The 27,974-nt window shown below is 42.1% G+C and overlaps 1 protein-coding gene and 1 long non-coding RNA gene across 5 annotated transcripts in view; both read right to left on the reverse strand.

Moving 5' to 3' along the window:
- Positions 1 to 27,974, reverse strand: part of LOC142402955 (uncharacterized) — a 904,242-nt gene that overhangs the window by 71,069 nt on the left and 805,199 nt on the right. The gene's annotated exons all lie outside the window — the stretch shown is intronic.
- On the reverse strand, positions 230 to 27,965 carry LOC142402953 (disabled homolog 2-like). Of its 3 annotated transcripts, none has more exons than XM_075488932.1 (14): positions 27,783 to 27,965; positions 17,179 to 17,298; positions 15,898 to 16,037; positions 15,066 to 15,164; positions 14,022 to 14,153; positions 11,928 to 12,011; positions 11,352 to 11,399; positions 10,012 to 10,074; positions 8,649 to 8,939; positions 7,327 to 7,480; positions 6,215 to 6,739; positions 5,611 to 5,702; positions 4,843 to 4,910; positions 230 to 4,119 (listed from the first exon to the last, which is right to left on the reverse strand). In XM_075488932.1, exons 2-13 carry the CDS (start codon positions 17,270 to 17,272, stop codon positions 4,848 to 4,850), a joined length of 1,785 nt encoding a protein of 594 aa, XP_075345047.1. In that variant the 5' UTR covers positions 17,273 to 17,298; positions 27,783 to 27,965; the 3' UTR covers positions 230 to 4,119; positions 4,843 to 4,847. The 3 variants fall into 3 exon arrangements, with proteins under 3 accessions (XP_075345047.1, XP_075345046.1, XP_075345044.1); XM_075488931.1 differs by having other exon boundaries at positions 4,843 to 4,907; positions 8,307 to 8,939; positions 27,783 to 27,964; XM_075488929.1 differs by having other exon boundaries at positions 8,307 to 8,939; positions 27,783 to 27,964.

Consider the following 27,974-nt stretch of genomic DNA (forward strand, 5'->3'; position numbering starts at 1 on the left):
AGGGGGAGATCACCACCACTCAGCCTGCTGTCATACAGGACAGCAGGCACTCAGCCTGCTGTTATACAGCAGCTACAGGTATTTATAGCATAAAGTGATTGACTTGTAGTCAAATCCTCCTTTGGTGTATGTGCAGCTGTAGCAGTTTTAGTTTTGTCTAGTCCCAGCTCAGGCTGGTACTGTTAGCTCCTGATAAGACATGGCCTAGACTCCTTGGCTCCTGAGAAGATATGGCCTAGCACAATTCTCAAGGTTTACACAGCAAGGCTGATTTCAGTCAGGCCTACTTGTCAGTGATGCCTGAACTGAAGTACTGTTCACTCAAACATGGTTTCAACTGCTATCAGTCACCTTTATTGTGCCACATACATGCAAAATCAGTGAAGTAGATAAACCATTTCTGTTTGACTCCTTGAAATACAGCAAGAAGTAGTTTCTTTTTTCATTGGATATCTGAACAAGCTACCATTGGAATTGTCTGCATTGGAGGTTTATGCTCTGTGTTGGAGAAACAAAACAGTATAGACATCTGCAGAAGACCAAGGACACTTACCTTCTGCTTTCCCCCGGAAGTGAGGCAGCCACCTCTAAACTGCATAGCATGGACATAAGCTGCAGGATAACATGCATGCTTCTCATTTTGTAGCCGAATAGAGAAGAATCACCATAACTGAATTTGTAATTTCTTTTTGTTTATTTGTTCTCTTAGTAATAAATAAAAGCAGTGCTTACTGAAGAATGATGATTATTGGCCAAAACTGACTTATGGTAAGCACTCTAAAGTCCACTTTTCAGAAAATTCTACTTTTTCCCTGCATGGAGACTGGGAAATAGTGTAAGATAGTTTCAAGACTGAAAACAAGCCATTTTTGTTTACTAGTACCTTTTAAATATGGGAAAGACATTTTCTATTTAATTAGAGAGCAGTTAACTGCCCAGTAAAAGCTGTCATAGCAGTGACTTATGTAAGGAACAAATAGTTCCTAAAGCAGAGCTGTTTACAAGAGCAAATTCAGCATCTAACATATTTGGAATCCTCATTTAGAATATTGGAGGAATAAAGGCCCAATATTCCTTTTTCTTCATCTCTTCTCCCTGCCAATATAAAAGAACACCACACTTTGTTGTTGTTGTTTTGAAGCTCTTCTAGCTTTCACTGTCACCAAAACCCAAACCACAAGCTAGCTCTTTAGAAGGGCATTCTTATTCAGCAGTTTTCTGTAATCCAGATTTAAGGCATCATGTGTTGGACACAGTCACAAGACAGAAGTAGCTCATAAATAGCCTACTGTTTAGCAGTTAAGAATTGTCTAAGTATCTGGACTCAAGCTTAAAATAATAATCTAGTAGAAGGATATTCTACATTACCATGGGTAAATAAAGAAACTGACTTAATTTTTATGTTTCCCTTTTTTGCATGTGTGTATATGGGGGAAGTGTGGAATATGGCAGGCAATTCCCCCCCCCATTCAATCCTTAATTTGGGATAATTTCATTTAGAGGAATTTAAGTCCGATGCAGACTCAATCCAGCTTGATGAGTCCAGTTGCACTAAACTCATTTGTTGAGCAAGAATGCAAGACACAGACACTTGTAATATTGTACTGTTTCATCATACCTGCTTCAATTGATGCTATATACACCACCACAGTTCATGGTTCTTTAAGACAGAGACTAAATCAGGGTAAACAGCTATTCAGACTAAGCTAGAAGACCAGCAAGCATCTTTGACCAGCCTGTAAAAGGTCCTACTAACCAGCTCTTAGCAATCATCCTGACAGCTATTACAAAACTCCAACATAGTAGGACTTAATTTTAGCTTGACCAGCAAATGGTCATTTAGGTACTTAGCTCAAATGCTGGTAAACATATCCCTTCTCTCAAGCACTAAAACAGATGGGGGGTTTTTTGTTTTAGATTAGATGGTATCTTTGTCACATGTTGCCATGCAGCCAAAAAATAAAATCAGTGATTCTCTGAAGCACTGTAAGACCTATATTTCAAGCTAGATACCAACTCCCTTTCAATGAGTTGTTTTCCCTCCCTTGACCATCCCAATCAAATGGTACTGAAAGTAAGTAAGCATCCATTCTATTTATTCAGTGATACATCAGGCTGACAGTTACAGGTCTGTCTCCAGTACTAAAGGCTAGTCTAAAAAAGTAACTTTTCAATCAATTTATTCTTGTTAGCCATCTGCATTAATAGAATTGTAAAATTTGGTTTGCATACAAGTTAAATGTTTTCCCCATTCTAATTTAGTTTTCCCAGCATCAGTTTAGACCTCTTGCAGAGTTGGAATAGAGAAGTCAAATGAATGAAACTTCTGAATACAATGCAATTTAAGTACCCAGCTTCCATGGTCCTGCAGAAGGGAGCAAGAAAGCATCTTCAGTAGTAGCAAACTCAGGCTGAGCAGCTAATGGAATGAGCCTCTAGTGACATTTTAAGGCAGCTGGAGATTTTGTATTTTGCTGTGGGGCAGCTCGTGTTGAACAGGCCTGATGCAAGAAGCTACAGAAAGACTTAAGACTCTGCTATCAGACAGCTATGGTAAGAACCTATGATACAGAAAATTTTTTAGAAGGCTCTGACCTCCTAGTGTCAACTAGACCATAAGATTGAGTTATGGAGGACAGAATCAACAGCCACACTGATGTTAGCTTGCTATGAAGAGTTGCTTCTTTTTAGTGTCATTAGGTAACATCACTTGAGATACTACACTGTTATATAACAGCGTAACATCCATAAGTTTCTACATTTCCAGTTTGAGACAAATACTTACATTCATAGCTTTTATTTGTATTACAGAAAGTGCAAGAGAAGTTTATATTGCATGACTGGCTGAATTTGGTACTAAGGCTGTCTTCAAGTTGACTTTCTTAGCTCTCCAGTTTAGCAACTGCTTAGGCATTTGATTTAACAATACTATTTCAAGTTTATACTTAGCATTAACAGAAAAACCTCTGACACATCAGCCATCACCACTGGCCAAGAATGTAGCTGTTACAGTCAGTTATAACCAACTGATTTAGAGATCTGTTAGAGAGGTTCTTTAGAAAAGGCACTGTTTTCAAGAGATTGAGGACTACCTCACATTAATGGCATAGAGGGGGTACATCTGTTCACAAGGAGTCTAGGCATGGAATAAAGCCATGATTGTCTTTCTGTCATCTAACATACTTGAAACATGCCACATTACACCATGTGACAACTCAAACTGAGCAACATCAGGGACATTCACTGATATACACATGCAAGAAGCCTATCTGCTTGTTCCATTTGTCTGCTAAACCACCTTAATAAAAAAGCAATTCTAGTAGATTTTCCTCCCTGGAAAATGCCAGATTAGCACCAAGACAACAGTTAGTGTCCACGACTACCTCAATGTTCTGCAAGAAGTGTTTCAGCTTATCTGACCCTACAGTGTAGGCCTCTAGTACTCGGGACCCCAGCAGTTCTGTTACAGACCCCACAGTTAGTCCCTTTATTACACATTTATAGCAGAGTGCTACTTTTACCATTAGTTAAATGGACAAGTATTGGATTTCCCCCACCACCACCACACAGTTTACATCTTTGTGGCTCAGAGACCAAGTCATATGTCCAGTCACCAATTAGGAGTAGCATCCACTTAACTTTACAACTGGCTGCTGTTGTGATAACATGCAACTGACCTAGTTGTTTAAGGTGTGGAGTTTTAGCTACTAATTCAATTCCCTTATGCGAAGGCAGCATTTCTTCCCCAGGTACTGTCCTAAAATATAGGAACTGAATGTAAGTGCTACAGAAAGAGGAATTGTGGTGACCATATTTACAAGACACATGACAGTGTTGCTAAGCTCTTCTGTGGAAGATTGCAGAGAACCAAAGTAAAATTAACATCCACCAATTTGAATTTGGGTCTTCAGCATGAGTCCAACTTTCCATTTGCTTTGCCCTGAATTATCATCTTCACAGCATGTTCTTTGAGGGTTCATGTTTCAATCCATCTAGACATGATTTAGATTACAGACATCATGGAATGGCAGCAAGAGTGGCAGACAGCAAAATAAAACAAGTTGAAAAGTCATGTTGAGAAGAGGTCCAGTTATTCCATTTGTCCTTTTCTGGTTATGCCTAGCATAATGAAAAGGACTTAAGGTTAGGATGGCTATAAGTTATAGTTTTATTGCTTAAAGTAGCTTAGAGCCACTAAGAGAACAAAAACTAAAACAATAAATAGCAACACTTGTCTTCTGTTAGAAGCTAGACAGTATTTCAGGGGAAGACTTAGAGGTGTGGCAGAAGAATAGATTTGCTGGTTTGACAGTTTGTGTTCTCTAGTCAATGGTGAAAAAGTTTGAGTTACATTAGTTTCTAGTGACAAAAGCTCTAATAGCCCTTATCCTGTTTTTCCTGTAATTCACCCAGAGTACAAACCCACAGTCTGTAGGGGATTAAGCTTCAGAAAGCTGTAGAGGGTACTGTGTGCTAACACTCTCCTAAAGAGATATCTGAAAGATTTTAGTCAGCCCCTCTGAGTTTTTCAGCACATTTACTCATTAACTTTCCTCAAGAAAGGGAAATCTAGATCTATTGTGGCCTTGAGATTTAAGTCTATAGGAGAATAAAAATCTTTTTCTAAGAAAGTGAAGCCAGCTAAGGCTTTGTCAGAATACAGCTATATACAAATCTGAGTAGAGGTACTCTAGCAGAAGTGTTCTTTTAGGGACTGTTTGCCATACTTCAGAGGAGCATTAAAGTTCAGCCAGTGTAGTTTTTTTAGCCAGCTCTTTGCCAAAGTTTTTCCAAATCAATTTTGGAGAATGAAGTAGGTTGTCTTATTAGTGGAAGACTTACCCGATCTATGCAAATGAGTTGCCAAAAGGATCACCAAAAGGACCAGAAGGTGGTTTCTGAGATTCCTTCTAAGAGAGAGAGATCATAGGCTGTTAGCAGATTTCCAGGTTTCATCATGTTTATTCTGCATGTTTGCATCAGATAGTTCCTGTTCCAAACACCTTCTGGAAAGAGAATACTGCAGAGTGCCTGCTAAATACACATTCACTGTACTGCTTTAACAAGAGAAAAGGGCTCTAAATCCATGTTAGCAGTTATCCTAGTCTGAGGCAAGGCATCTTTCAGAAAAGCCATGTGTGCTTAATGAACACTCATTTGGAGCTGAGCCAGTATAGTCATTATGAGGTCTGTTTTAGACAAATGCTAGATGTCTTAAGTCAGCATTCCAGAATTGATCCAGAGTTTCCACCAAGGGCTTCAAGTGCTGTCCCCCAAATGGAGTGACATGGTAAAGCCACTTTCTCCCCCAGGGGGTACCAAATATGGAAGCCTCCCATTTGTTCAGCTAGACAGCTGCACAGTCCACACACAGTCTACTCTACAGAGTTAAGCATAGCCAAAATGGAAGACTTCTGCAGCTACATTATTTTACAGCCTTTTGTAGAAGCTCCGAACACAAGGCTGAAGAGCTTCATGGTAGGGTTTGGAGCTTGGGGAACTGGTTACAGACTCCCTAAGGGGGAGGTGCCACAGGGGGGGAGGTGGGTAGTGGTGGGATTTTTTTCCATGGTGGTGGTGGTGTTGTTTGGGGTTTTTTTTACTACTTACAGATGAGGCACTGAAAAGGTCTGTTTTAGCTTGACTTTCAAACAGGCCATCAGCTAGCAGCACAGTTTGTCGGGGAACAGGCTTTGGTGGTTCTAGGGAAGAGAGAGACATACTGCTATATCACTAAACAGCTTTAACAAGTACTTAGCTCTATCTATATAGCAACACCAAGGCTCATCTAATTAGGTGCACAAAGACCCACACAGAAGTTGCTTTGAGTGGCCTCAAAATTTTATCTAGCTTAAGTGTACTGAGGGACAAGCAGGAGATAACTTCTAATGCTATACAGACCTAGTTTACCTCAGTCTAGTTAAGTAGTTTAGGCACTAGATATCAGTGTTTGGCCACTGACATTGGTCAATTCTTTAACATTATTAGGGGAGATAGAACTAAATTTGATTTAATGGTTACTGAAACAGGGTTGAAGGACTATCAGAAAAGAATAGTGATGGACCATCCCACTGCCTGAGCAGCTATCCAAGCAGAAAAAAGATTTTTTCAGTCATTTTGGCAGACAGCTTGCTAGCTTCCATGTCATCATCTGTACTATCTTGAGGAATGCCTACTTTACTACTAAAATAATCACTGAAAGATCCAGAAGCACCTGAAAGGCTTTGCTGCTCTCCTCTCCTTGCTGGCACTGCAGGTGGCTTTGTCAGCTGGAAGTCTTTGAACATTTCCTTGACATCCTTCATCTCTCTATCACCAAGTGGATCCAGAGCAATAAAAGCATCACTCTCTCTCTTGGATAGCTCCTTCTGAGGTGCAGTTCTAGGTGGTGGCTGAGGTGGGCTAGTTGTTGACATGGAGGGCAGTACAGATGAGGTCTGAGCAAGTAGTGTTGAAGATGGGAACACACTACTCTGGAAGGGATTTACAGCACTGGATGGCTGTGCCCATGAAGTAGATGGAACTTGTGCTGGCTGTGCCCAGAGACCAAAGGTCTGAGAAGCTGCTAAACCAAAAGCTGCAGGCTGGCTCCAGCTTGACACTGCTTGAGTACCAAAGGCAAGTGGTTGAATAAAGCCTGTAGACTGAGCAGGCATCATAGACACAGGAAAGACTGATGCAGCCTGAGTGAAGGCAGATGTCTGTGCACTCCATGGCGATGAAGTTACTGGCAAGCCACCTGAGGGGAGATTGTTACACAGCGCTTCAGCTATCTGAAGACCTCAAGTAGAAGTGTATCAATTCCACCAAGGGTACTGGCAAAACATTTTTCATGTGCTGTCTGCAAAAGACTGTTGATTTACACTTAAAATGAAGTTATGAGGAGGGGAAGAAGGGGGTTAACATTTTTTTTACTTGGCTCCATTTTGGTCCTGGAAGAACAGAATTGAGGTTGATAGAACAGGAGTAGGAACATACATCTATTGCTTCTGTGCTGGGACTAAGTATTTACCATGTAGTTACTTCTGTGTAAATGATTACTAAGACTCTGCAGCAGTGCTACCCTGGCCTCCCAAATTGTGCTTAGCACACTTGAACCTTGTATACCTGAAGCATCAAGCTGCTGCCAAAGTTTAAGCAAAAAGCCCTGTTCCAGTTAAGGATGCAAAGTTTAGGGCTCTATTCACAGAATTTAATAGTTTAGGGTAGACAGCACATGGGTTAGAGGGCAGGGCACTGCACATGAAGTAAAGGACAACTAGAACCCCTGTGTTGGTGTTAACAGATATCTTAGACTGGAGCAAGAGCTTCACTTTGTGAACTAACCTAGACCAGCCAATGGAGGTGCTGTGGTAGGACTTGTTTTGAAGAGGTCCAGTGGATTAGTTGGCACAGGTCCTGTCTGTGCCACTGAGGTCAAGCTGAGGCTCTCTGTAGTTGGCACAAACAAGTCTGAGCTAAATAAGTCATTCAATGCAGTCTAGAAAGAAAAAAGCTGTTGTGAGATAGCATGGCAGAACACATGCTAGCTTGATCAAGACCCACCAATTCAGAGCTACAAGCTTTTATTTCAGCTACAGCAGAGAACTCCAATACATCCTTTAGAGACCAAGTATAGAGTTTCAAACCTCACCATTTTGTTCACACCTACTGAGATGCATGGCATTAAGTAGGTATAATATACAGTAGTTACAAGTCAACAGCAGAATAAGACTTAAAGTGACTGAATTACTTGCTAGCATAATGAGCTCTTCCCCCCCAACATTCCTGCTCAGTTTGCAGTGACCCCTGCAGTTGTGGCAAGGTCAGCAACTGAGTTTTGCATCATTTCAGTGCAAGACAAATGCAGCTGACCCAGAGCCACCCTGTGTCTAGTCAGGCAAGTCATTGAGATTGCCCTCAGTAGGCAGGTACTGCAAAGCTACATAAGTTTCTGTAAGCTAGTATTAGTACCTCATTGTTATGAAACCACAGGCTGATGGGCATACAACTATTGTAACAGGTTCTGACATGATATCAAGTGTCAACATATACATAACAATATACTTACCAGACCTTTACAGAAGTATGGCGGCATTAAGGAAGAAAGTATATAATTTAGTGATCATAGCTACTATGAAGCATTCATGAATGTTAGAATATACCATGGCTGCAGAGAGGTTAGAGTAAGCATGGCAGGTGAAAGAGTAGATGTGCTGTGAAGCTGTTCAGCCAGTTACACAGTATGAAGAAAGAAAAGCTTCCTTCACCCAGCTTCTTTAAGTAACAGCATGCATATCACCATTAATTACTTGAACATTGTTCACCTTGACAGACCTCCTTCCTCTTCCTGGCTTGGTACTTTGTGGTGGTGGGCTAATTGTTATAGACTCATGCAACATGAGCTGGATATTGCTTTCAGAATCCAGCTTTACTCCATTCTGCAGAGATACTCCCTTGGAAGGGCCTTCCACAAACAGGTTTGATGAGGCTTTAAGAAAGCCATTCTGTTCTCTCTCTGGTATCCCATTTGGAGTTCTTGCTGCAGGCAACTTACTCTCAAACAGCCACTGGTTTGTTAGTGCTTCTTGTTTGCCAGTTCTATTAGAAATCTGGTCAAACTGTTTACCAAAGTAGTCAGTATCACCATTTGAAGCACCATTACCCACCAGTGTGAAGGTACTCAGACTTTCCTTCTTCCAATCAGATTTTAGAGAATCAAATAAAGGCAGTGCAGGTTGGTCTGGCTGTGCAAAAGGATCATCACTGAAAGGGTCTGGATTAGGTGTGGGAAAGAAGCTGAGATTGGTAGAGAAAGAACTCTCAGGCAAGAAGGGTGACTGTGGCTTTGGTTCTGGAAGAGAGGTTGTGATGCCATTCAAGAAGAGATCCTCTTTTGTAAAAGTCTGTTTGGTCTCAATTTCAGAATTTAGATCCACTAACAGAATCTCTTTAGTTTCCTATTTGTTCAGAAAGAAAAAATTAAAGTTAGCTTTATGTATTACACAAGCTCAAGGAAAATAGCTGCAAAGAGGAGAGATCCTGGTATCCAACACATCATACTAATAAGTATTCAATGTCACAGTGAAGTTACACTAAAGCTTCATCTTATAAGCCATTAAGGCAAGCAGCACAAGCCATGGTCAAGTCACAGCTACTTAGTGTCAGAAGCTCAATGTTAAAAGCACCTGTTTTAAGATCCCTTAGTTAAATATCAGATGCTTGTTCTACAGCCTAGAGACTGTAGTCATTAAGCACTAATTGTACCTAGGCTTTCACTTGAGTCAAGAAGCCCTGGTTGAATTCTAGTCATTTGTTTTGACAAGTTTTGAAGTCACACTAAAGCAGTGTGATTTCACATTGCAGTCTCAGCTTTGGAGTAAGATTAGAGAGCTATTTGCAGGTGGAAGAGATGAACATGCCATCACTCCACCAAGGTGGCAGTAGAAGGGTAAGACTTGGTCACTAGCTGGACTGACTCCTATTGCAGCACCAATTGTATCATGGCTGATGATGGCTTATAGTGCTAGAATAAACCAGTAGGATTTTTGGGGTCACACTAAGCTATGACAAGCTAAATGCATACTTTTGTGGAGTTAGGCCACATCTTGAGCTAGGGCCACCCATCTAGAATGGCCAGGAGTCCACTCTGAGGGACTTAAAGTATTTGCTTGTCCATAAGATGAGCTTCAGCTTTAAGGGCCTTTAGTTGAGTTTCTGAAATAGCTCTCATAACAGCAGAAGCATGTACTGCTAGTACATATTTCTAAAGGCATCTGACTAACAATACAGGATTATTTCTGTCATGCAGCCTCAAGTGAACTCTGCTGGATAAGAATGACATTAGCTACTCCAGTTAGTAAGTAGATACTATTATAGCCTTAAAATACTTGTACACTGATGATAGCTAAACAGATCTCAGCAAAACCAGAAACCAGGACTAACAAAGTAAAAAACCAAGACAGATCTATTACTAGGACAAAGTTCGCTCTCAAAGCAAGAACCAAGACAGCCAAGCTAGATTCTACTTACTGTGGGACTGATCACATCAGGAGGCGTTGACATAGCCCCAAACAAGTCCATCTGGTCAACTCCCTTGAAGCCAGAAATAATGAAAGAATCAGTATGTGTTACAGTTCTTGCAAGAGCAAGAATCAAGCATTATGCAGATCTATTGCAAACACATCTATAAATACTGCATTTCTGTGGTGGGTTGACCCTAGCTGGACACCAGGTGCCCACCAAGCCATTCTATCACTCCCCCTCCTCAACTGGACAGGGAAGAGAAAATAAAAAGAAAGGCTCATGGGTTGAGATAAGGACAGGGACATCACTCAGCAATTACTGTCACAGGCAAAACAGACTCAATTTGGGGAAAGTTAATTTAATTTATTGCCAATCAAATCAGAGTGGGATAATGAGAAATAAAACCAAATCTTAAAACACCTTCCCCCCACCCCTCCCTTCTTCCCAGGCTCAACTTCACTCCCAGTTTTCTCTACCTCCTCCCCCTGAGCAGTGCAGGGGGACAGGGAATGGGGGTTGTGGTCAGTTCATCACACTGTCTCTGCCGCTCCTTCCTCCTCAGTGGGAGGACTCGTCACACTCTTCCCCTGCTCCAACATGGGGTCCCTCCCACAGGAGACAGTACTTCATGAACTTCTCCAACATGGGTCCTTCCCACAGACTGCTGTTCTTCATGAACTGCTCCAGCATGGGTCCCCCATGGGGTCACAAGTCCTGCCAGCAAACCTGCTCCAGCATGGGCTCCTCTCTCCACAGGGTCCACAGATCCTGCCAGGAGCCTGCTCCAGCACAGGCTTCCCACAGGGTCACAGCCTCCTTCAGGCATCCACCTGCAGCCTGTGGAGGACCCCATGCCAGAGCAGGTGGATATCTGCTCCACTGCTAACCTCCATGGGCTGCAGGGGGACAGCCTGCCTCACCATGGTCTTCTCCAGGGGCTGCAGGGGAATCTCTGCTCTGGCACCTGGAGCACCTCCTCCCCCTCCTTCTTCACTGACCTTGGTGGCTGCAGAGTTGGTTCTCTCACATATTCTCACTCCTCTTTCCCAGCTGCAGGTTGTTGCACAGCCCCCCCCCCCCCCCCCAATATATTATCACAGAGGCAGTACCACCATTGCCGATTGGCTCGGCCTTGGCCGGTGCTGGGTCCATCTTGAAGCCAGCTGGCATTGGCTCTATTGGACACAGGGGAAGCTTCTAGCAGCTTCTCACAGAAGCCACCCCTGTAGCCCCCCTGCTACCAAAACCTTGCCACACAAACCCAATACAGTTTTTCACACAATATGAAGACAGTCAGTTATGAACTCCTTAAATTTTAGAGCTTTATGCTGATGCCATTAACCTACCAGTTTCAGTTTGTCAGCTTGATCAGCAGGTAGTGCTTCGCTACCATTCTGTAATAGATGGACAACAGTGTCAATAATTGGAATATCAAAACTTGCCTTAAGCAAGGGACTTGCAGGCTTGAAAAAGTAATGGAAAGAGGAAGTATGAGGGAGATCACTACTTAATATTAGTTCTGGAGACACCTTTTACTCCCATTTCCAATGCATATGGGCTTCTGATGTTACCTCCATAATGCTAGCAGAAAGTCAAAGCTAGTTGTATTGCAGCAGCATACCTAATCAAGTGAGGCTGAGTTGGAGTGGCTTACCTCAGTCTTACTTGCTTCTTCACTCTCTAAAGAGAAGGCTTTTAGTACCTAGACATCACATAGAATATCCAAAGCCTCTTGCTTTGGAGAGCTTACCAGATCTAGAAGGTAATCAAACTGCTGGTACAACTACCAACCAATAGCCCCAAATGATCCTGGCTCTAGACAGACCTCAGTGTCAAGTCTCACAAGAGCCCAAAAACAAAGCTTGTTTCAGCTTTGGCTTGATTTCTCTGCAGACTAATGCAGTTTCTATAATTTTACTTGCCTTTTTCTTGTCTTCCTCTTCCTTCTTCTTCATATTATATATTAGCTCAAAGAGGTCCTTAAGATCAACAACTAGAGGCTCAGCCTGAAAAAGAATGTAGATTTTAGGCCATGTACTACTTCACAGCTTGCTTCAGTAGAAGTTCAGGGAGCAGCAAGCCAATCTTTCCTAAATGGCACAACAGTAAGGTTGAGATAACAGGAAAAGTAAGAGTTTAAATGACTGTCTAGTCTCTGCATAAGAGAGCTTATGCAGAATCCAAGGATAATGGGGCACAACCAGCTTAAAACTGTTGTTAGCCCAAGTACAGTCACTTTCCCTGGGAGTTAAGCCTGCCTCTTTTTTTTTTGCTAAAAGCACATAGCAAAAGATTTCATAAGTACATGGCAAGTTCTAATCATATTTCCTCAAAAGTGCAAAGGGTATCCAGACCCTCTGGTAGTCTCATGAGAAGAGCAATTTGCATCCCTCTTTTCTACCAACTCCAACACTGAACCTGGAGAAAGCTTCTATAGCTAGTACTACATTTATTTTAAACACTATGCAAATGGTAAATCAGTGATGCAAGCATAAGGTAAGATTATCATCCCCTCAAATGTGTGGAGCAGACACCAGCTTTAAGCAATATCTGTATCAGGATAGAAATTTAGTGTGAATTAGAAAGGCACTGCATTCCCTGCACACCCATTAACAAGAATGTTTTGAGTAGTTGCTGAGATGGTGGCAGGTTCAGCTACATGGATTTGGATCTTTTGCTTGAGGCACATAGCAGCTGTGTTGGTATCTAAGATTAGGACAAGTCCTCCTGTTCAGGCACTACATTTAGCTCAAGCAGAGAATCTATTGAACAGATCTCACTGTTTACATGTGAGCATCATCCTCTCCTAATCAAGGGTTTTAGACATGCAACTGCAGGAAGAGCCATTTCAAGAGTTATCACCTTTGACAAACAGTACAGCTGCAGCAGTCTAGAGCTACAGAAGTCCTTACTTATCAGCTAGACAAGTTTGTATTAAGAACAACTAGCAGCAAGTCAAGAGCTTTCTACAGATTGGCTAAGCTTATAGGCTGGCAAGCAGCACCCCATGGTGAAAAGCTCAGAGAACAGACTCCACTCCAGAGCACACACAGAAGGCTTTTGTACTTGATCTACAATTCCAGTGAAGCTAGTACAACACAGGACTCCAATAAACTAATAAAACATGCTTAGGAGAGGGTGTTACAGCTATTACTAAAGTAATAACATGCTCCAACAAGGAACCCTTCAGTCTCACCTGTAGTGGGTTTGAAGCTGCCAACTTCTCCATGAGGGCAGGCAGGTATGTGTATGAAGAAATTACTAGCTTTGAAGCCTTGGCTCTTCAAGTCATTTTAATGACTATTATAGAGACGTTATAATGACAAGCTAATAAATGATAAATATTCAACTTAAGTTTAGGTCATTTAGGAAGCTGCATAATACTCAGCAGTAATTCCAACTACTTGTTTCTAGTACTGCTTATGCACAGCTTCTCTTCATAGAGACAGACCCTGCATATGGGTTTCCCCCATGCAGAAGTCCTGTAACAGAAAGATCAGAACCCCTCCCAGAAGTAACTCTAGGAGGACCAGACCTGCCATTCATTGGCCCCAGAAACTCTGTTGCATAAGACAGAGCATTGTGTGAACTAGACTAGTGCAGTTCTAACATCTTTCCTGCTAATTCTGAGTGAAGCTCTGGATATCCAACTCCAGAATTAGCATTCTCACTGACAGCAACAGGCCACTGTACAGGAAAGCCTGTGATAATGGCTCCATTCATCTCACTAGTGACTTCCATGGTGCATGGACATGTTAAGCAAGATTAATCATAGTAAGAGCAAGGCTACTTGAGTGTTTTTATTCTGGACTACAGAGAAGCTGAACAAGATAAAAGCTACTTGTGATACAGTCAATTCCTACTGCCCTTCTCTAGAAGAGCCACCAATCCATCTGTGCTGACATTCCCCTACACCTCATATGGCTACCAGCAAAACACTACACCCTTATCAGATATTAAGTGTTTACACAATAGCATTACTCATAGCAAGTGAAAAAGGGGCCTCTGATCCATACCTGTTGTGCTGTTTTTATTGCAAAAAATTGGTGCTGGCCTTCTCCTCCGCAAATGTAGCCAAAGGCACGATTATCTGTTACATCCCGAGCAATAAAGGAGACTTTGTTTACTGGATGCTCATGCTCTATGACCTGGAATGGAGGGGGAAATATTAGTTTAAATTGCAGGAGACATAATAGCTGCTCTTCTCTATAGTTAGAATTAAGATTGTTAGAAGGCTCCAGTTCAAGACTCAGATTTATCAGGCTTTGACTAACCACAATAGGATGTAGCTATGTTTCTGGCAGGAGGCTTCAGCTTTACAACCCATCCCACAAGCCAATTCTTATATGCAGAAGGGGGGGCGTGATGCTATTAATGAATCTAGTTCAGTCTGGCCTAACCTCAAAGCAGCTCACTTGCTTTAAGAATCTGTCCTGGTTTCGGCTGGGATAGAGTTAATTTTCTTCCTAGTAGCTGGCAGTGCTGTGTTTTGGATTTTAGTATGAGAATAATATTGATAACACGCTGATGTTTTGGCTGTCGCTAAGCGGTGTTTACATTGGTCAAGGACTTTCCCCCCCCTTCAGCTTCCCCTGCTCTGCCAGGTGCACAAGAAATGGGAGGGGGCACAGCCAGGACAGTTGATCCAAACTGGCCAGAGGGCTATTCCATACCATATGACATCATGCCCAGTATATAAACTGGGGGGAGTTGGCCAGGGGGGCAGTGATCGCTGCTCAGGGACTGGCTGGGTGTCAGTCATCAGGTGGTGAGCGGTTGTATCATTTTTTAAATTTTTTTTTTCCCCTTTTTCCCCTCCCTTGGGTTTTGTTCCTCTCTCTCTTGTTGTTTTCCTTCTCATTACAATTCATTATTATTACTATTATTTTGTTCCAATTATTAAACTGTCTATCTCAACCCACGAGTTTTCTCACTTTTACTCTTCTGATTCTCTCCCCCATCCCACCAGGGGGAAGTGAGTGAGTGGCTGCATGGTGCTTAGCTGCCAGCTGGGGCTAAACCACGACAGAATCACATTAAGATAGTGAGCCATATCTTACCCCAGTTTTCTCATCTATTATCTTGATACCAGAGAGGGAGATGTTCACCCAGATCTTCTGTTTGTGTTGACCTTGGGAGCGGGCTGCCACTGCCATTCCCTGAAGATTAATATCAAAGTATTGATGAGACTTCTGTTAGTTTGAGCTTTAACTTGTTTCCTTACATTTCTCATGAGCCCATGGCTGTGACTGTACTAGTGCTAATCTAGTTATCCCTATGCAACTGTACAATTAGAGCAGCATTCTTCTTGCAACATATGCCTGACTAGGTTAGAAGTGATACTTCAGAACTAGATTGTGTTTCCTCTGTAAGTGTTTAGGAGCTTTAAAGCTTCCTATCTTAGTTCACAAAACTGCTGCAGTAGCAGCATCCTTACCAGCTTTTGTGGCCTGATTGAAGCTATGTGAAGGTTCTGCTCTCCAGAAGTAATAATCTCTATTGCTGCAGGGTCTCATTTATTCTTTGGCTTACCTATATCTCTTGGTGTCACCATTGCCATAGGATGCTAACTTGTGCTTTGAGTTCTTATGTTAAATTGCACAAAGTTCCCCCCCTCCTTACCCAAAACCCAAGCTCACTATTTGTGCTCATACTGTTAGCATCCATGCTGAATGCCAACAAGAGACCCAAAGGAATATTCCCAAGCCATTAGAGAAACACTGTCCTTTGAGCAAGGGGTTACAGCTTTAGAAGTAGTGTCCATCTAGGATGGTGCTGTTATTACTATGTTACCCATTAAGCTGTATTTTAAGTTATGCTAAAGTGACCATTTGATCAGCTTTCTAAAGGCTACCCAGAAGATGTTCCTTACATACCAGCTCAAGCTTTTACCTTCAGCTTCATCATTGAATCCTGACTCATTTTGTCACCTCTTGCCTCTGGGACATCATCAATGCCAATGAGTTTAGCTTTGTATCTTACACCATCACCTTTGAATCTGGCTAAGAGAGATTCATCTGTCTTTTCTGGCCCTAGAAACAGAGAAAGGTGGTTTTTTGAAAAAAAAAAAAAAAAGAAAAAAACACACACACACCAAACAAACCACACACACAGAAAAATGTCTATGTTGTGGCTTTGAAAGCTTATTTTTTTTATTAATAAATACATCATATTAGTACATATTAAAACTGTCCCTTGAGTATAACTGAATAGCAACCTTAGTCCTTCCAGTAGTGCATGCACTGAAAGATAGTTACTCCTTTAAGGTTACAGTGTTCTTACAGAATCTGGCCTCAGTTCAAAGAGTGGAGCCCAATGCTTAATATTTGGAGACTTCAAGAACAATCATTTGCCACATAAAAGACTAAAATATTTATAGGCAACAGCCAAGTAGATGTAAGTGCTAAGCAACAACACCAAGCAAAGTGGTACTTCCCATGGCCATACAGGACGTTCAATAAGCCTTTCAGATGTTAGCCTCTAGTTCCGGCATAGTCAGATCTCTTCTTGGCATGCAAGAATCACCTAGTCCCTGTGCTAGAACTTTCTATCAGCACCATCATTTCTACAAGTCCTGGTACCCCCCATCCCTGTAATCACTTGGTATTCTTCTCAGAACTGCTTGGTTTTCTTCTCTGCATGCTCAACATACTCAGAGTGTGTTTAGGTATGTACCTCTGTTTGAGGTAATTACATTTACATGACCTAATCCATCAAAAAAGTCTATTATCTATCTACAATAATTCTCATGAAGTGAGTTTTCTAGCTTCTCTGGAATAGAATCTGTATCCAGCATGTCACTCCCTCTCTAGAGGGAGGGGAGGAAGTGAGTTCAGGTTTGGACTGACAGCTACCAGGATGGTCCTGGGTCTGGTCACCTCCTTAGTAGGCTTTCATTTCTCCAGGCTTTTGGTGACTTGTTAAACAATCATTTGCTGAGCCTCACAAGTGGAACTGAGAGCTTCAGAACTTAAAGCTAGGAAAAAACCTTTCAAGCTAAAAGTCTACCTTCTGGTTAGATTTATTTTACTAGCTTATTCATTCACTCTTCCAGTCAGCTTGAAACCTCAAAATTATTTCAACTATGGTGTAAGAGTGATCTTTGTTTTAGGCAAGTGCAGAAGATTAAGGAGACTGACTAGAGGAAGTGTTCAAGAGGTAAGTATTCCTTACCTTTCTTTTTTTCCTTCTTTGAAGGCTGTGCTTTCAGTGGAGCCTGTTGCTCAGGCTGGCTGTTGATAGTAGTAGTTTCAACTTCAGTAGACATGATGAGATGGTGGTCAGTTATGCTTCCTGTAGTTTTTAAAAACACAAATAGCAATCAGTAGGCAGGCATAATATTTTACCTTTAAGAATAAATATTCTCATTGGACCTGTTGGTCCAGTTTTTTCTGCTGAAGACTGAAGCCCACTAACACCTGAAGACATGCTCTCTAGGAGCTGAGCTTTAGGACATTCTGCCCAGCTCCATACTGGAAAGAAGAAACAGCAACCTCAAGGCACTGAGTCCTGCCTGTCAGTGATCCTGCTTCCCCAGTTTAGTTGGCAGAGCTACAACCAGCTCTGGTGTTATACAGCCACAGTAAGTATCTGGCTCTGAAGTAAAGTTAAGGGGCAATATCAAACAAATAACCTAGGAAGGAGCAAATATACACAACTCACTTTGGCAACTGTAAAGTGGTAGACCTCCAGATGGACAGTTGTCATCTGTTAACAATTCAGTTTGAGAAGGTTAATGACAGCTTTCTGGCCAGTTTACAGGACAAACTCTCCTATCAAGATCTGGCACAGCTCATCTCACCTGGCGAGAGCTCACAGTACATGACAGTTATTTATCATACCTTTGGATAACTCAGTATCTTTGAGAATATCTCTGGAGCAAGAGAATTAGCTGCTAAACTAAGAATGCAAGGATATATAAAGGCTACCTTAATACAAGTTCATATTTTAAATAACTAATTCTTGACATCTTAGTTAAGCCACTAGACTAGCACAAAATCCCCTCAGGGTTTAATTTAAAATTTCACTGGGGCAGGGAGCAACATTACATAGCAGTAATCTAGTCTGCTTGGGGTACAAGAGTCTCAGTCACAACCAAGTTTGGATTCTATGCTTTAGACCCAAGTTAAAGCTGTGCTACAGTGCAAGGTATTTGTAACACTTAAGTTTGGCTTTTCTTAATGGAAAGTACTGGTGTGATCTACATACAAATAACTAAATTGAAGTTTAAAATCTTATGTTTGCAGTTCTTGCTTGGAGGCTTACTCTTGCAGTACTTAGTCCCTTAGTCAGACTGCAGGAGTAAAGAAATGAGACTGGAACTGTTCCATTACACTTGAATTCTGAGTTCATCTAAAGAGAGCCAGCCAGCAGTGTGGCAGGGTTAGAGATGCATGTGCTTTCATGCAGGGACAGTCATACCTTCAGTTATACTGGCATAGTGAAGAGCAAGATCATTCCCACAGCAACTATGTCAGCAGACTGTTAAGTAATGTCTTTTGAATCTTCTCCATGTAAATAAGTCCATTGCTATCACCACAGCTTAATTACTTGCTATGCAATTGTATGGCCCATTTTAACTACTACACTAAATGGACTATTTCAAAAGTCTTAGACTACAGATTTCTGGATATTGCTACCCTGGTAGGAGTTCCCCAAACTCTTGCCTGTATCAGTAACTACACACCACATTTTGCTCACCTACTTTTCCAATTTACTCCAGAAAGGGCTTGTTAAGAGGCCACTAGTAGCATCTCCCTCCTTTCCTATAGGGACTATCCTGTGAAGAGTGATTACTGATCACTCCTTAGGGGAAGACCATTTCAGGCCCTCAACACATAGGCCTTGAAGTATGAGCTGTTACCTACTAGCTCAAGTCAGACAACTCTCCATTCAAGCATTGTACTTAATTTCCACACATCTACCCTGGGAAAGTCAGTCTTAAGACTTTGGGCATACTGTGTTCTTGGTGTCTTCTCTGAACTCCCTACAAGGAGAGCTGTTGGAAGTGACAAAACATCTTTGAAATACCTGTTTCTTAGCAAGAATTGAAGCACATGCCAAACAATTTTGTTGAGCAACATTTAGTTTCCCCTCAAGAGATGCTTTCACAGTTATCCCTTATTTGAGCAAGGGGTAGCAACACAGTAGCTACCCTTGATTAGATTTGTCCTGTGCACAGAGAATTGAGAATCTTTGTTATGGCTGTAGTCTGTCACAGGATTTGAAGACTGGACAATAATCTTCACCCAACAGACAGGCTTTTTCCCCTCAGATGACAAAGATAACTGCCTTAATGTTGATGAAAGGCTGTCCAAGAATACATTAGGGACACTGAAGAGTCAGAGGTGAGACAGATAAACTAAACATCTGCTCAGTACTCTAATACTTTGTCCTTTTCACAGCTCATGCTCCTCCTTCATCCCTTGATACTACAAGTACATGATTCAGCTTAAAGAATTATTGCATGTAAATATTAACCTCAAATTAGAATCTGAGAGGGCAGTAAAAGCTTCTCTTGTCCTCTCCTGGCAAGTGCAATATAGCCTGTTAGGATGAAGTAGTAACCAGAAGCACAGCAATAGTTCAAGTGCTGAACATGCTTCCAAGGCAGGTTGTTCCCTCCCCCCCTTCTTGAAGGGTTAGTCAGGTTCTTCTGGTTAGAAGGTTGTATCAGGACCTGCACAATGTATCCTTAGAAATATCTCTAGCCATCAAGTTCTTGACAGAAGAGCTGTTTTCAGAAGGCTCTGGTAGACAAGCTGTCCACTTGAGTGAATTCAAGACTTCAGTTCTGCAGGCTGAAGAAATAGACTAAAGGCTAACAGCAATACATACAATGACTAGCAAGAGTCAAAGCTGTAAAGCCAGATACATTTACTAATAATGGACAATCTTGACTAGCAGGATTCTACTCACATTAGAAGTATAATAGTGCATTTGTGTGAGCCCCTGTATGACTGACATTTGCATCTAGCAAATCCTTATGTGTATAACTGGCTATCACATTTTCTGCTTAAGTTCCTGCTGCAATGATAGTGCCCCAAGTAGCCTTGAGAAGCACTAGGCATGCATTAATGAATCAGAAACATGAATGTGCTATTCAAACTTTTACCTTTTAAACAGGGTGATTCATGCTGAGGCATCAAATAAAATATCATGTGTTGTTTCATTACTAGAACACCATTGTTCTAGCATCTGACAGTATCAGAGTTAAATAAACCTCCTGTAACATGACAAGATTACTATGATTTAGATGGAAAATTCCAGCTGCTTGCTCAGATGCAAGCATTGCCATTAGTTTGTCTCCTCTATGAAAATAATCAAATTAGCCTGTTAAGAACTAGCATAGTCAGTGACTAATACACATGAAAGATATTAGCCTTACCTACAGGTAGGGTTATACCCAATATATATTGTTCACACTAATACATAACAAGTACCTGCTTGAAGACAAGTGATAGAAGAGTTCATAGACAGATTGGGAACTGTTCCCCTCCAGTTTATGCCATGTCTGGAATGCAAGAACAGCATCACTTGCTAGAAAGTTGACTAAATACATGTTCTTATTCTGCCAAGTCTAACCCAAGCCCCTGTGGTTAGTCTTGTAAGAGAGAACTGAAAAGGATGTTGACCTACCTTACCTGACAAGTGAAGCTATCTATTGTTCCCTCAGTCAGTAAGGTCTAGATTAATGATGCCCCCACCACTCATTTTCTTCTGCGATTCCTTGATAGCAGGGAAACCAAGATCAGTATTTTTAACCCAAGTTAAAAAACACCTATTCAGCTGTCTTGTTTAGGCCATAGGTAGTTAGAAACCCAATTTGTGGTTAAGAGATCATTCACTTGGTATCATGGCCTTGGTTAAGCCAGACACTTGGCCTGTTGGCCAGAGTATTTCTAGATTAACAGGATTTTACTTTAGGGAGCTGCCCCTACTTCTTTCATGCAACTTCCTTTAAGCCTTGTTTGATGTCCTTTCACCTAGAAAGGTATGGATCAATACTTTGCAGAGTTATTAAGGCAGCCTTATGCCAAGGGCTTCCTCTACCAACAGGAATACCCTTTTGGAATAAGATACAGCTATACTTGCATATTGGAGAATAGGACACATGGTCCAGTAATAAGAAACAGGGAAGGGTGACATTCATCTACTTAGCAGGATAGAGGTGTGGTAATAGACACCTCAGGGAATACCTCCTCCATGCTGCTCCCTTCCCCCCAGTACCTACTGTGAAGTATATAGAGATTTTATTACTCTAATTAGTCATGTCAGCTACAGTTGTTGACATGTACCATTGCTGGTACAGGATCATACCTGTGAACCACTACCCAGACATCTTACCATTTCAGTCTATTTGCCAACTGCTATTTCATCAGTTGATCAGAACAGTGTTCTCATCAGTGCATCAGTCTCCTCTGAGCTGTTTGGTTTTTAGCAAGAACATAGAAATTTAAACTAAGTTCCCAAAAGTGCTTTCTGCACACTTGAATCACTGGAATTACAGCCAAGTGAACATCACTAAGTTAACAGCTGGAACTGAACAGATCACTCAGCTGAAGTGGTGCAATTGGACCAGTACTTGTTACCATTGTACTATGCTTTTGAGCACATTACTGATGAGATTAGTTACTTCTCAACCCAGCTACCACAGTAGCTCTATTTGATTTCCCCCCCACACTTGTCATGGGAATCAATACAGCTGTTGCAGAACTATTAGAACAGAGGTCTCAAGAGAAATCATGACTAGTTTAAACAAACTGGTATGATATAAATAACTTGGCATGATATAAGTTGCAACTATTGCCCTCTGCTTACTTTTAAGGAAGAAAGTGAACTGATCTTCTTGTGCTATTGCTATCTGGTTCCCTGAAGACTTAATCTCAAGCTGAAGGGAACTAGCACTATCATAGTCTGTTTGATAGACAAGAATTATTCTTCAACCAGACACTTCAGTGTCCAAAGTTAGTGTCCAGGCACCTAGCTAGTCTATCTCAACTTATGACTTGTTCCAGGAATAATGCAGCATCTTGCAACAAGTCTTAGTAGCAGTCTTTCCAACCTCCATGTTCAGCGTACCAACCTATTAATTCGTTTCTCAGATTAAGAAACCCATTCACTCTTAGCACCAGCAATACCAGCATCTTAACTCCAGATTCTTCTTTTACAAAGAGACTGATAGAGCATACTAGAGTATCTTTCTTGTTAGAGAGCTATTCAGTTGGTAACATAGGTTTATGCTTAGATTATATAGTTAGATTATCTACTAGAAGTTTCTTCATATCAGTCTTCCAGAAAGACAGCATGCTTTGCAACTTGCTAAGGGGCCACTTCTCTATACAACTCACTCCAGTCTCCAGTGCTGAAGCCCTATAAGTCAGTGGCTCCTGAGCCAGAGTTCAGTTGCCTGTTGTAGCTATTGCTCAGGAAAGTATCACCTGCTTACTCACAGGATGAGGAATCTCAGGCCATGTGCCTGCAGCACCTACCACTCAGTCTTCTGTCAATACTACTTGTTGAGACTCACTGGATATACCAAGCAACCTGGAAGCAAAGTAGTAGTTAATCAAGGCAGCTAGTGTTTACTCAGATGCAAACTAGAGTTTGAACTAGACAACAGCTCAAACACTTCACTTCTAACTGTACTCTTAACTTCCTCCTGCCTAGAAGGACTGTTTCTGATCTTCTTACTAGTTAGGACTCTTGCCAATAGCCATGCTTTTCACCCCCCTTCCTCAGAGCAGGAACTTGACACATACTGAAGCTGTTATCATAGGTTATTTCAGCTGCATACTGTTAACTGTCCAGTGCTGGTAGAGTTATCCCTCTTTGCAGTTTGGGTGTGTGCAAGCTGTACTGAGAGAGACTGCATGTCTTCTGCATAGCCTATGCTGAACTGTAAGTGTTCTCTACCTGTTCACAAATGTATCTGCACGAGAAACAGGATTTTGTCATATTATTCTTTGAGTTCACCCAACTTAAAACCATATAGTCATCACCACAGTGTCAAGGTACTGCAGTTTGCTTATCCAGAAGGTGCTTACCCAGCCTGATGATACCATGAACAGCCAAAACCCTGTCCTTAAACATTTGTTTCAGCAGTATTTGAAGAACCCTCTACCTAGCCCCCAGCTACTTGCTAGCCTCTGGTTATATAAGCTGTTACAGCAGTCATTGGTCACAAGAGTCACTCCTTACTGTCTCTTAACAGATGCAAGTTATGTTCCTGACATTATTAGAAGGCTAATGATTCTGTTTGCACCTTATGAAGACAGGTTCTTCTACAGCAGTTTCAATCCTCAGTTAGGTAGTATCAAACATACTGCTTAACACAAGGGTTACTCTTGCCTTCAAGATTAGTCATTACTAAGGGCCCCAGCTCTCCCTTGTATGTGCAGCAAGAAAGGCAATGAATAACTAAACAAGAGACAAATCTAAGAAGGAGGTACAGAAATATCTATACCAGAGGTAAAAAAGGATCTAACCATGATTTTCAGAGCTCCACTGCAGCTTCTTCAGTAGCTGTCCTACTGAACAGCTAGTCAAGTTTCACAGATGACTCTTCTGCAGTAAGTTTCCCTATAGGTAATTGTAGTTACACATTTGATGAACATTAGAGGAAGTTTACATTATTGGTCCTAAATCCAGACTCTGAAGTAATCCTGACCAGGCTCCCTCTAACTTTCCATCTCTATGATGATCTTGAGATCAGATTATGTGGATGTCCCCATCCATCAGAAGCATGCAAAGACAAGTGTCAGCCTTCCATCCTGCTCTAGAGTTTACCTTCCATCAGCCAGGCTAGCAGCTGTTTGCAGCTAGATCTGCTATTCAAGCTACTAGAAAACTACTTCTTACTCATATAGTGACCCACATGCCCTCCTTTAAAGGACAAATAACCCTGTTTTGAGGGAGCATAGAAGATAATCTGCAAGGTAGAAATGTAGGTTGCAATATTAACACTACATCCTTAGTGTTCCCAACTGGTCCTGTCCCTTCCTAGGAAGAAAGTCTCATCCCTAAGTGTTTTAGCCATAGGGCAGGTGTATTAGAGTTCTCATAGGAAGAGACTTGCAGTTGTGTGACATATCAGCATTAGAGTTCAGTATACTTTGCTAGAGGAACCAGTTCCTAGCTGACATGACCATGAAGCCTCCTGAATGCCAGGGTAAAGGTCTATTATCCTGTCTCTGACCTACTTGATCTCTTCAAGAAATAGTCCTCATCAAGCATTTCACTTATCTTATTGCTTAAGGATGCAACACAAACTAACAGAGCAGCAGGAAATTCAGCTGCAAAGCCAATAGTCTGTCCTTAACTAGCCCTGTAATGTCTAAGCTTTGAGGTGACGTGCACCAGCTATGAAGCTTTATTAGAAGCTTTTAAAAACCCCACGGATAGTTGGGAGTAAAGGTCTGCAGGGCATTTCAGCTGAGACTTCATCCTCAAGCACTTCATAGCATATGCAAGGCACATCCTTTCAGCAGAGGGGAAACTGGAGTGGTCTATGTCCCCATCAACCAGGGCTGACATGAGCTTGATTGAAGATGCTTTGTTCAGCACTCAGCTTGTATAAACAAGCTAATCCTGTTGAAACTGGTACCTCTTGTTTATTGACTAGACCTGCCACTATGCTTCATCCAGCTTCTTTATAACCCTGAGACCCTTGAACCCAGATACAGCCTCAAAAACAGGTTCCTAAAGTCAGTTTGTTTTGTCAGTTATGTTACTTCGACACCTTATTCCATTTGATCCTTCTAACATAACCCCAAGTTGTATTTCTGTGGAGTCCATGCTGAGGCAGGGGAGTAGTGGCTTATTCTTGGTTGTGTTTCACAGCAGAAGCTCACTAAGACCTCTTAGCATTCCTACTCTGAAATTTCCCAGGGATGGGGGTGTGTGTGTCTCAATTCTACTAATAATCCCTTAGTCTACATGCAAAAACTAGGGTTTTTCTCCAAATTCCTTGCAGATTACAAGGTACCTTCATGCTATTTCTTAATTATTTCTTTTGACAGAATCTAGCCAGCAAGCAGGATTTGTACCTTCAGTACTGTTTCCAGAGGAAGTTGGCTTTCTCTGGATATGGAATTTATTGCTTCCTTGTCCAAGCAACTTCTTGTTTCTGAAGTGCTCACATATTGCTAGTCTTGCTGAATAAAGTCCACAAGCATCCCCAAGAACTGGGTTAACACAGCAGGCCATGCAAACATCCTAGCAGCATAAAGGTCACCAGGAGAGAAGAGCATCAATAGGAGAGATAAAAATCTGTAGGTTTGGCAACAATACTCAGTGACTACAGCATATTATGTGCTTTTATTTACTTCATATCTCAAGCTGTCATTTTTATCCTAAACATCCTGTCCAGACACCAGCCCTTGACTCCCCCTTCCTTGACACCAAGTACATTTATTTGCTTTTGCACAGAGACAAAAAACTAAGAGCTCTTTTTGCCACCCTTTGCATATATCATATTCACCTGTTTAGAGTGCTTCTTTCCATATCTGCTCATGAAGTACCTTATATATATACTGCCTTAAGCAAGTATATCCATAGCTGCTACTAGTCTGTAGTGTCCAATAATAGGGTCATGCAGGCACTTTGACAAGTAATACTCTTCTCAATGAGAAAGTGGGTTGTGTACTGCAGATGTAGAGAGATACTTCGAAACACAGCAGAAGGCACACATTAGAATGCATAACCATCTCTACCTTCACAAGAGGAAGCTGATGCCCAATTTTTGGCATTTGTGGCCCATCCTTCCAACTGATAGTGCTGAGCACAACTGCTGGTGCTCAGCCAATAGCTTTGTTTGAAGTAAAAGCATAATAGATTAGAAGTATCATAAGTCACAGGACTATCAGAGTAGTGCTCATCATTCTCCCAGTCTCCTGTCTGCAGTGACAAATACAAAAGACCCTGTCAGATTCCCCTCAGCAGAACCCTCTCTATTTAAGACTTGGAGCACCTGGCATTCACTCCACTTTACCCTGAGCCTTCCTAAACTAGCAAACTTCATGACTTGGACTAAAGCTTCTGTTTTGATGGTTCACCTGACATTCATTTAGCACTCACATACTCCTTACTATTTCTACCACTTGGTTCTCCTCCTCCAAATGCAAACTCTAGTGAGTTACTATTAATAGAAATTTCTGCTTTAGACTTGACCACGTCCTCAGACCATTCAGGGAATTTTGGAAGCCCAATTATGCCTCAAGAGCAATTGTGTTGGATGTGACTGCAGCAATTCTTTAAACATACATGGTGGATTACTCCCTCAGACAATCCCCTTCTCAGCTGAAAAGATTTCCTTTGGTATCCTATTCACCCCTCTGATTAGCCACCTACTGCCTCACCCACTTCCTGGAAGGTCCTATAATCACCTAATGGAAACCTATCTGAAGACCTACTAGCATTATAACCGCTGACAGGTCACTATCAGACACCAGGACATGTTTTAAGTTTACCAGTGCCTGATAAGGCCTTCACAGCCAGCTAGAATACATAGCTTCATAATTACTTTTCTCTAATTGAATCTGCATCTCTATTTTTCCTATCTACACCGGAGTTCCCATCCCTAAGCATATCTATGCCCATTCCTTAGCATACAACAGGCAAATCTAAGCCTACATGCTCTCACATTTGGTCCATTTTGGACAGTCTTGTTTATGGAAGTTACAGAAAACTTTTAAGGCAAACTACCTTCATTAAGAGAAGATAGAAACAATTCCTACCCCCCAAAGTTAATCCTACCTTACCAGTGAATTTACATGCTTCCCTAGTAAGTACTCAAGTAACCAGCCTGAGCTTATCCAAGGGGTAGAAACTCTGCTACTGAGAAGTCTAGCTGTATTAGCAACACCTGCATTTATCTTACTGGTCAGAGAACAGGCACTACTCCAACATAAGTGTTATCATGTGATGATCATTAGACTTGAAGTCTCACCAAATAAGAAGTTAGTTTTTCTGACAAGATGGAAGACTCATTTCTGTTAGTCCTGGACATCTTTAACTATACTTATTTACTACAGACACAAGTACCATCCTGAGATTCATCAGCAAATAGAGGGGTGTCCAGCAAGGATGCTCTATCCAAAACAAAACCCCACCCCTGCTTCACAGCATCTTAACTCTTTCCCTCCTCTCTGCTACTAGAGAGATTCTTTCATTTCAGTTATTTACATGAAATTTTGTACTTATATACGTTTTTTCCCCATGTCTTAATCTCCTCCTCTCCACACACACAAGAGTGAAAACGCATGTTTAATTTGCTTTGTACTCAAGCTTCCTCAGGGCGCCAGCCCTGCCAGAGCCCAGAGCAGGATGCAGGCAGCTTCCACCCCATCTCAGCCAGGACACGCTCCCCGCAGCCCGGCTCGGGCAGCGCCGAGCTCCCCCCACCGCCCCCGCACACCGCGGCTCAGCCGAGCTCAAGCGCTCCCGGCACCCTCCCCCCACCCCTCCGCGCTGCCAGCGCCGCAATCTCGCCGGCTTTCGGTGGAAAAGCGCAGCCCCACTAGAACCTTTTGCCCGGGGTGCGATAAGATGCGAGTAGGCGAGACAGGCTAAGCCCCGGCCCGGCCGCGGTTGGAGCCCCCCCCGGCGCCCCCTCTTTGTTAGCGCCCACCACCCGCTCCAGGAGGCCAGTGGCCCGGGCAGCCCCGCCACAAGCACCGTCTGTCACGTCCTGGGGGGGGGAAAGCTCTCCCTTTTCCCCCCAGTGACAGCCCCCGCATACTTTGCAGGAGCCGACCCCCGCTCGCAAAGCTACTTACAGGCTAGATCCGCGCTGCTCCGTGCATGATCCGACAACTGCAGCCAGTAGCCTAGCTGGGACCGGGGGCCCGGTTAAATATTCGATTGTACTCTCGCCTTCAGATTAGTTAGCCACTCACAGCGAGAGATATGGTTTTAATCAGATGCTGGCAGCTGAGGACTACCCAGGAATGTGCTATGATGTTTTTGCT

The sequence above is a fragment of the Mycteria americana genome, assembly GCF_035582795.1.
Source record: "Mycteria americana isolate JAX WOST 10 ecotype Jacksonville Zoo and Gardens chromosome Z unlocalized genomic scaffold, USCA_MyAme_1.0 Scaffold_18, whole genome shotgun sequence".
In the NCBI taxonomy this organism is placed as follows: Eukaryota; Metazoa; Chordata; class Aves; order Ciconiiformes; family Ciconiidae; genus Mycteria; species Mycteria americana.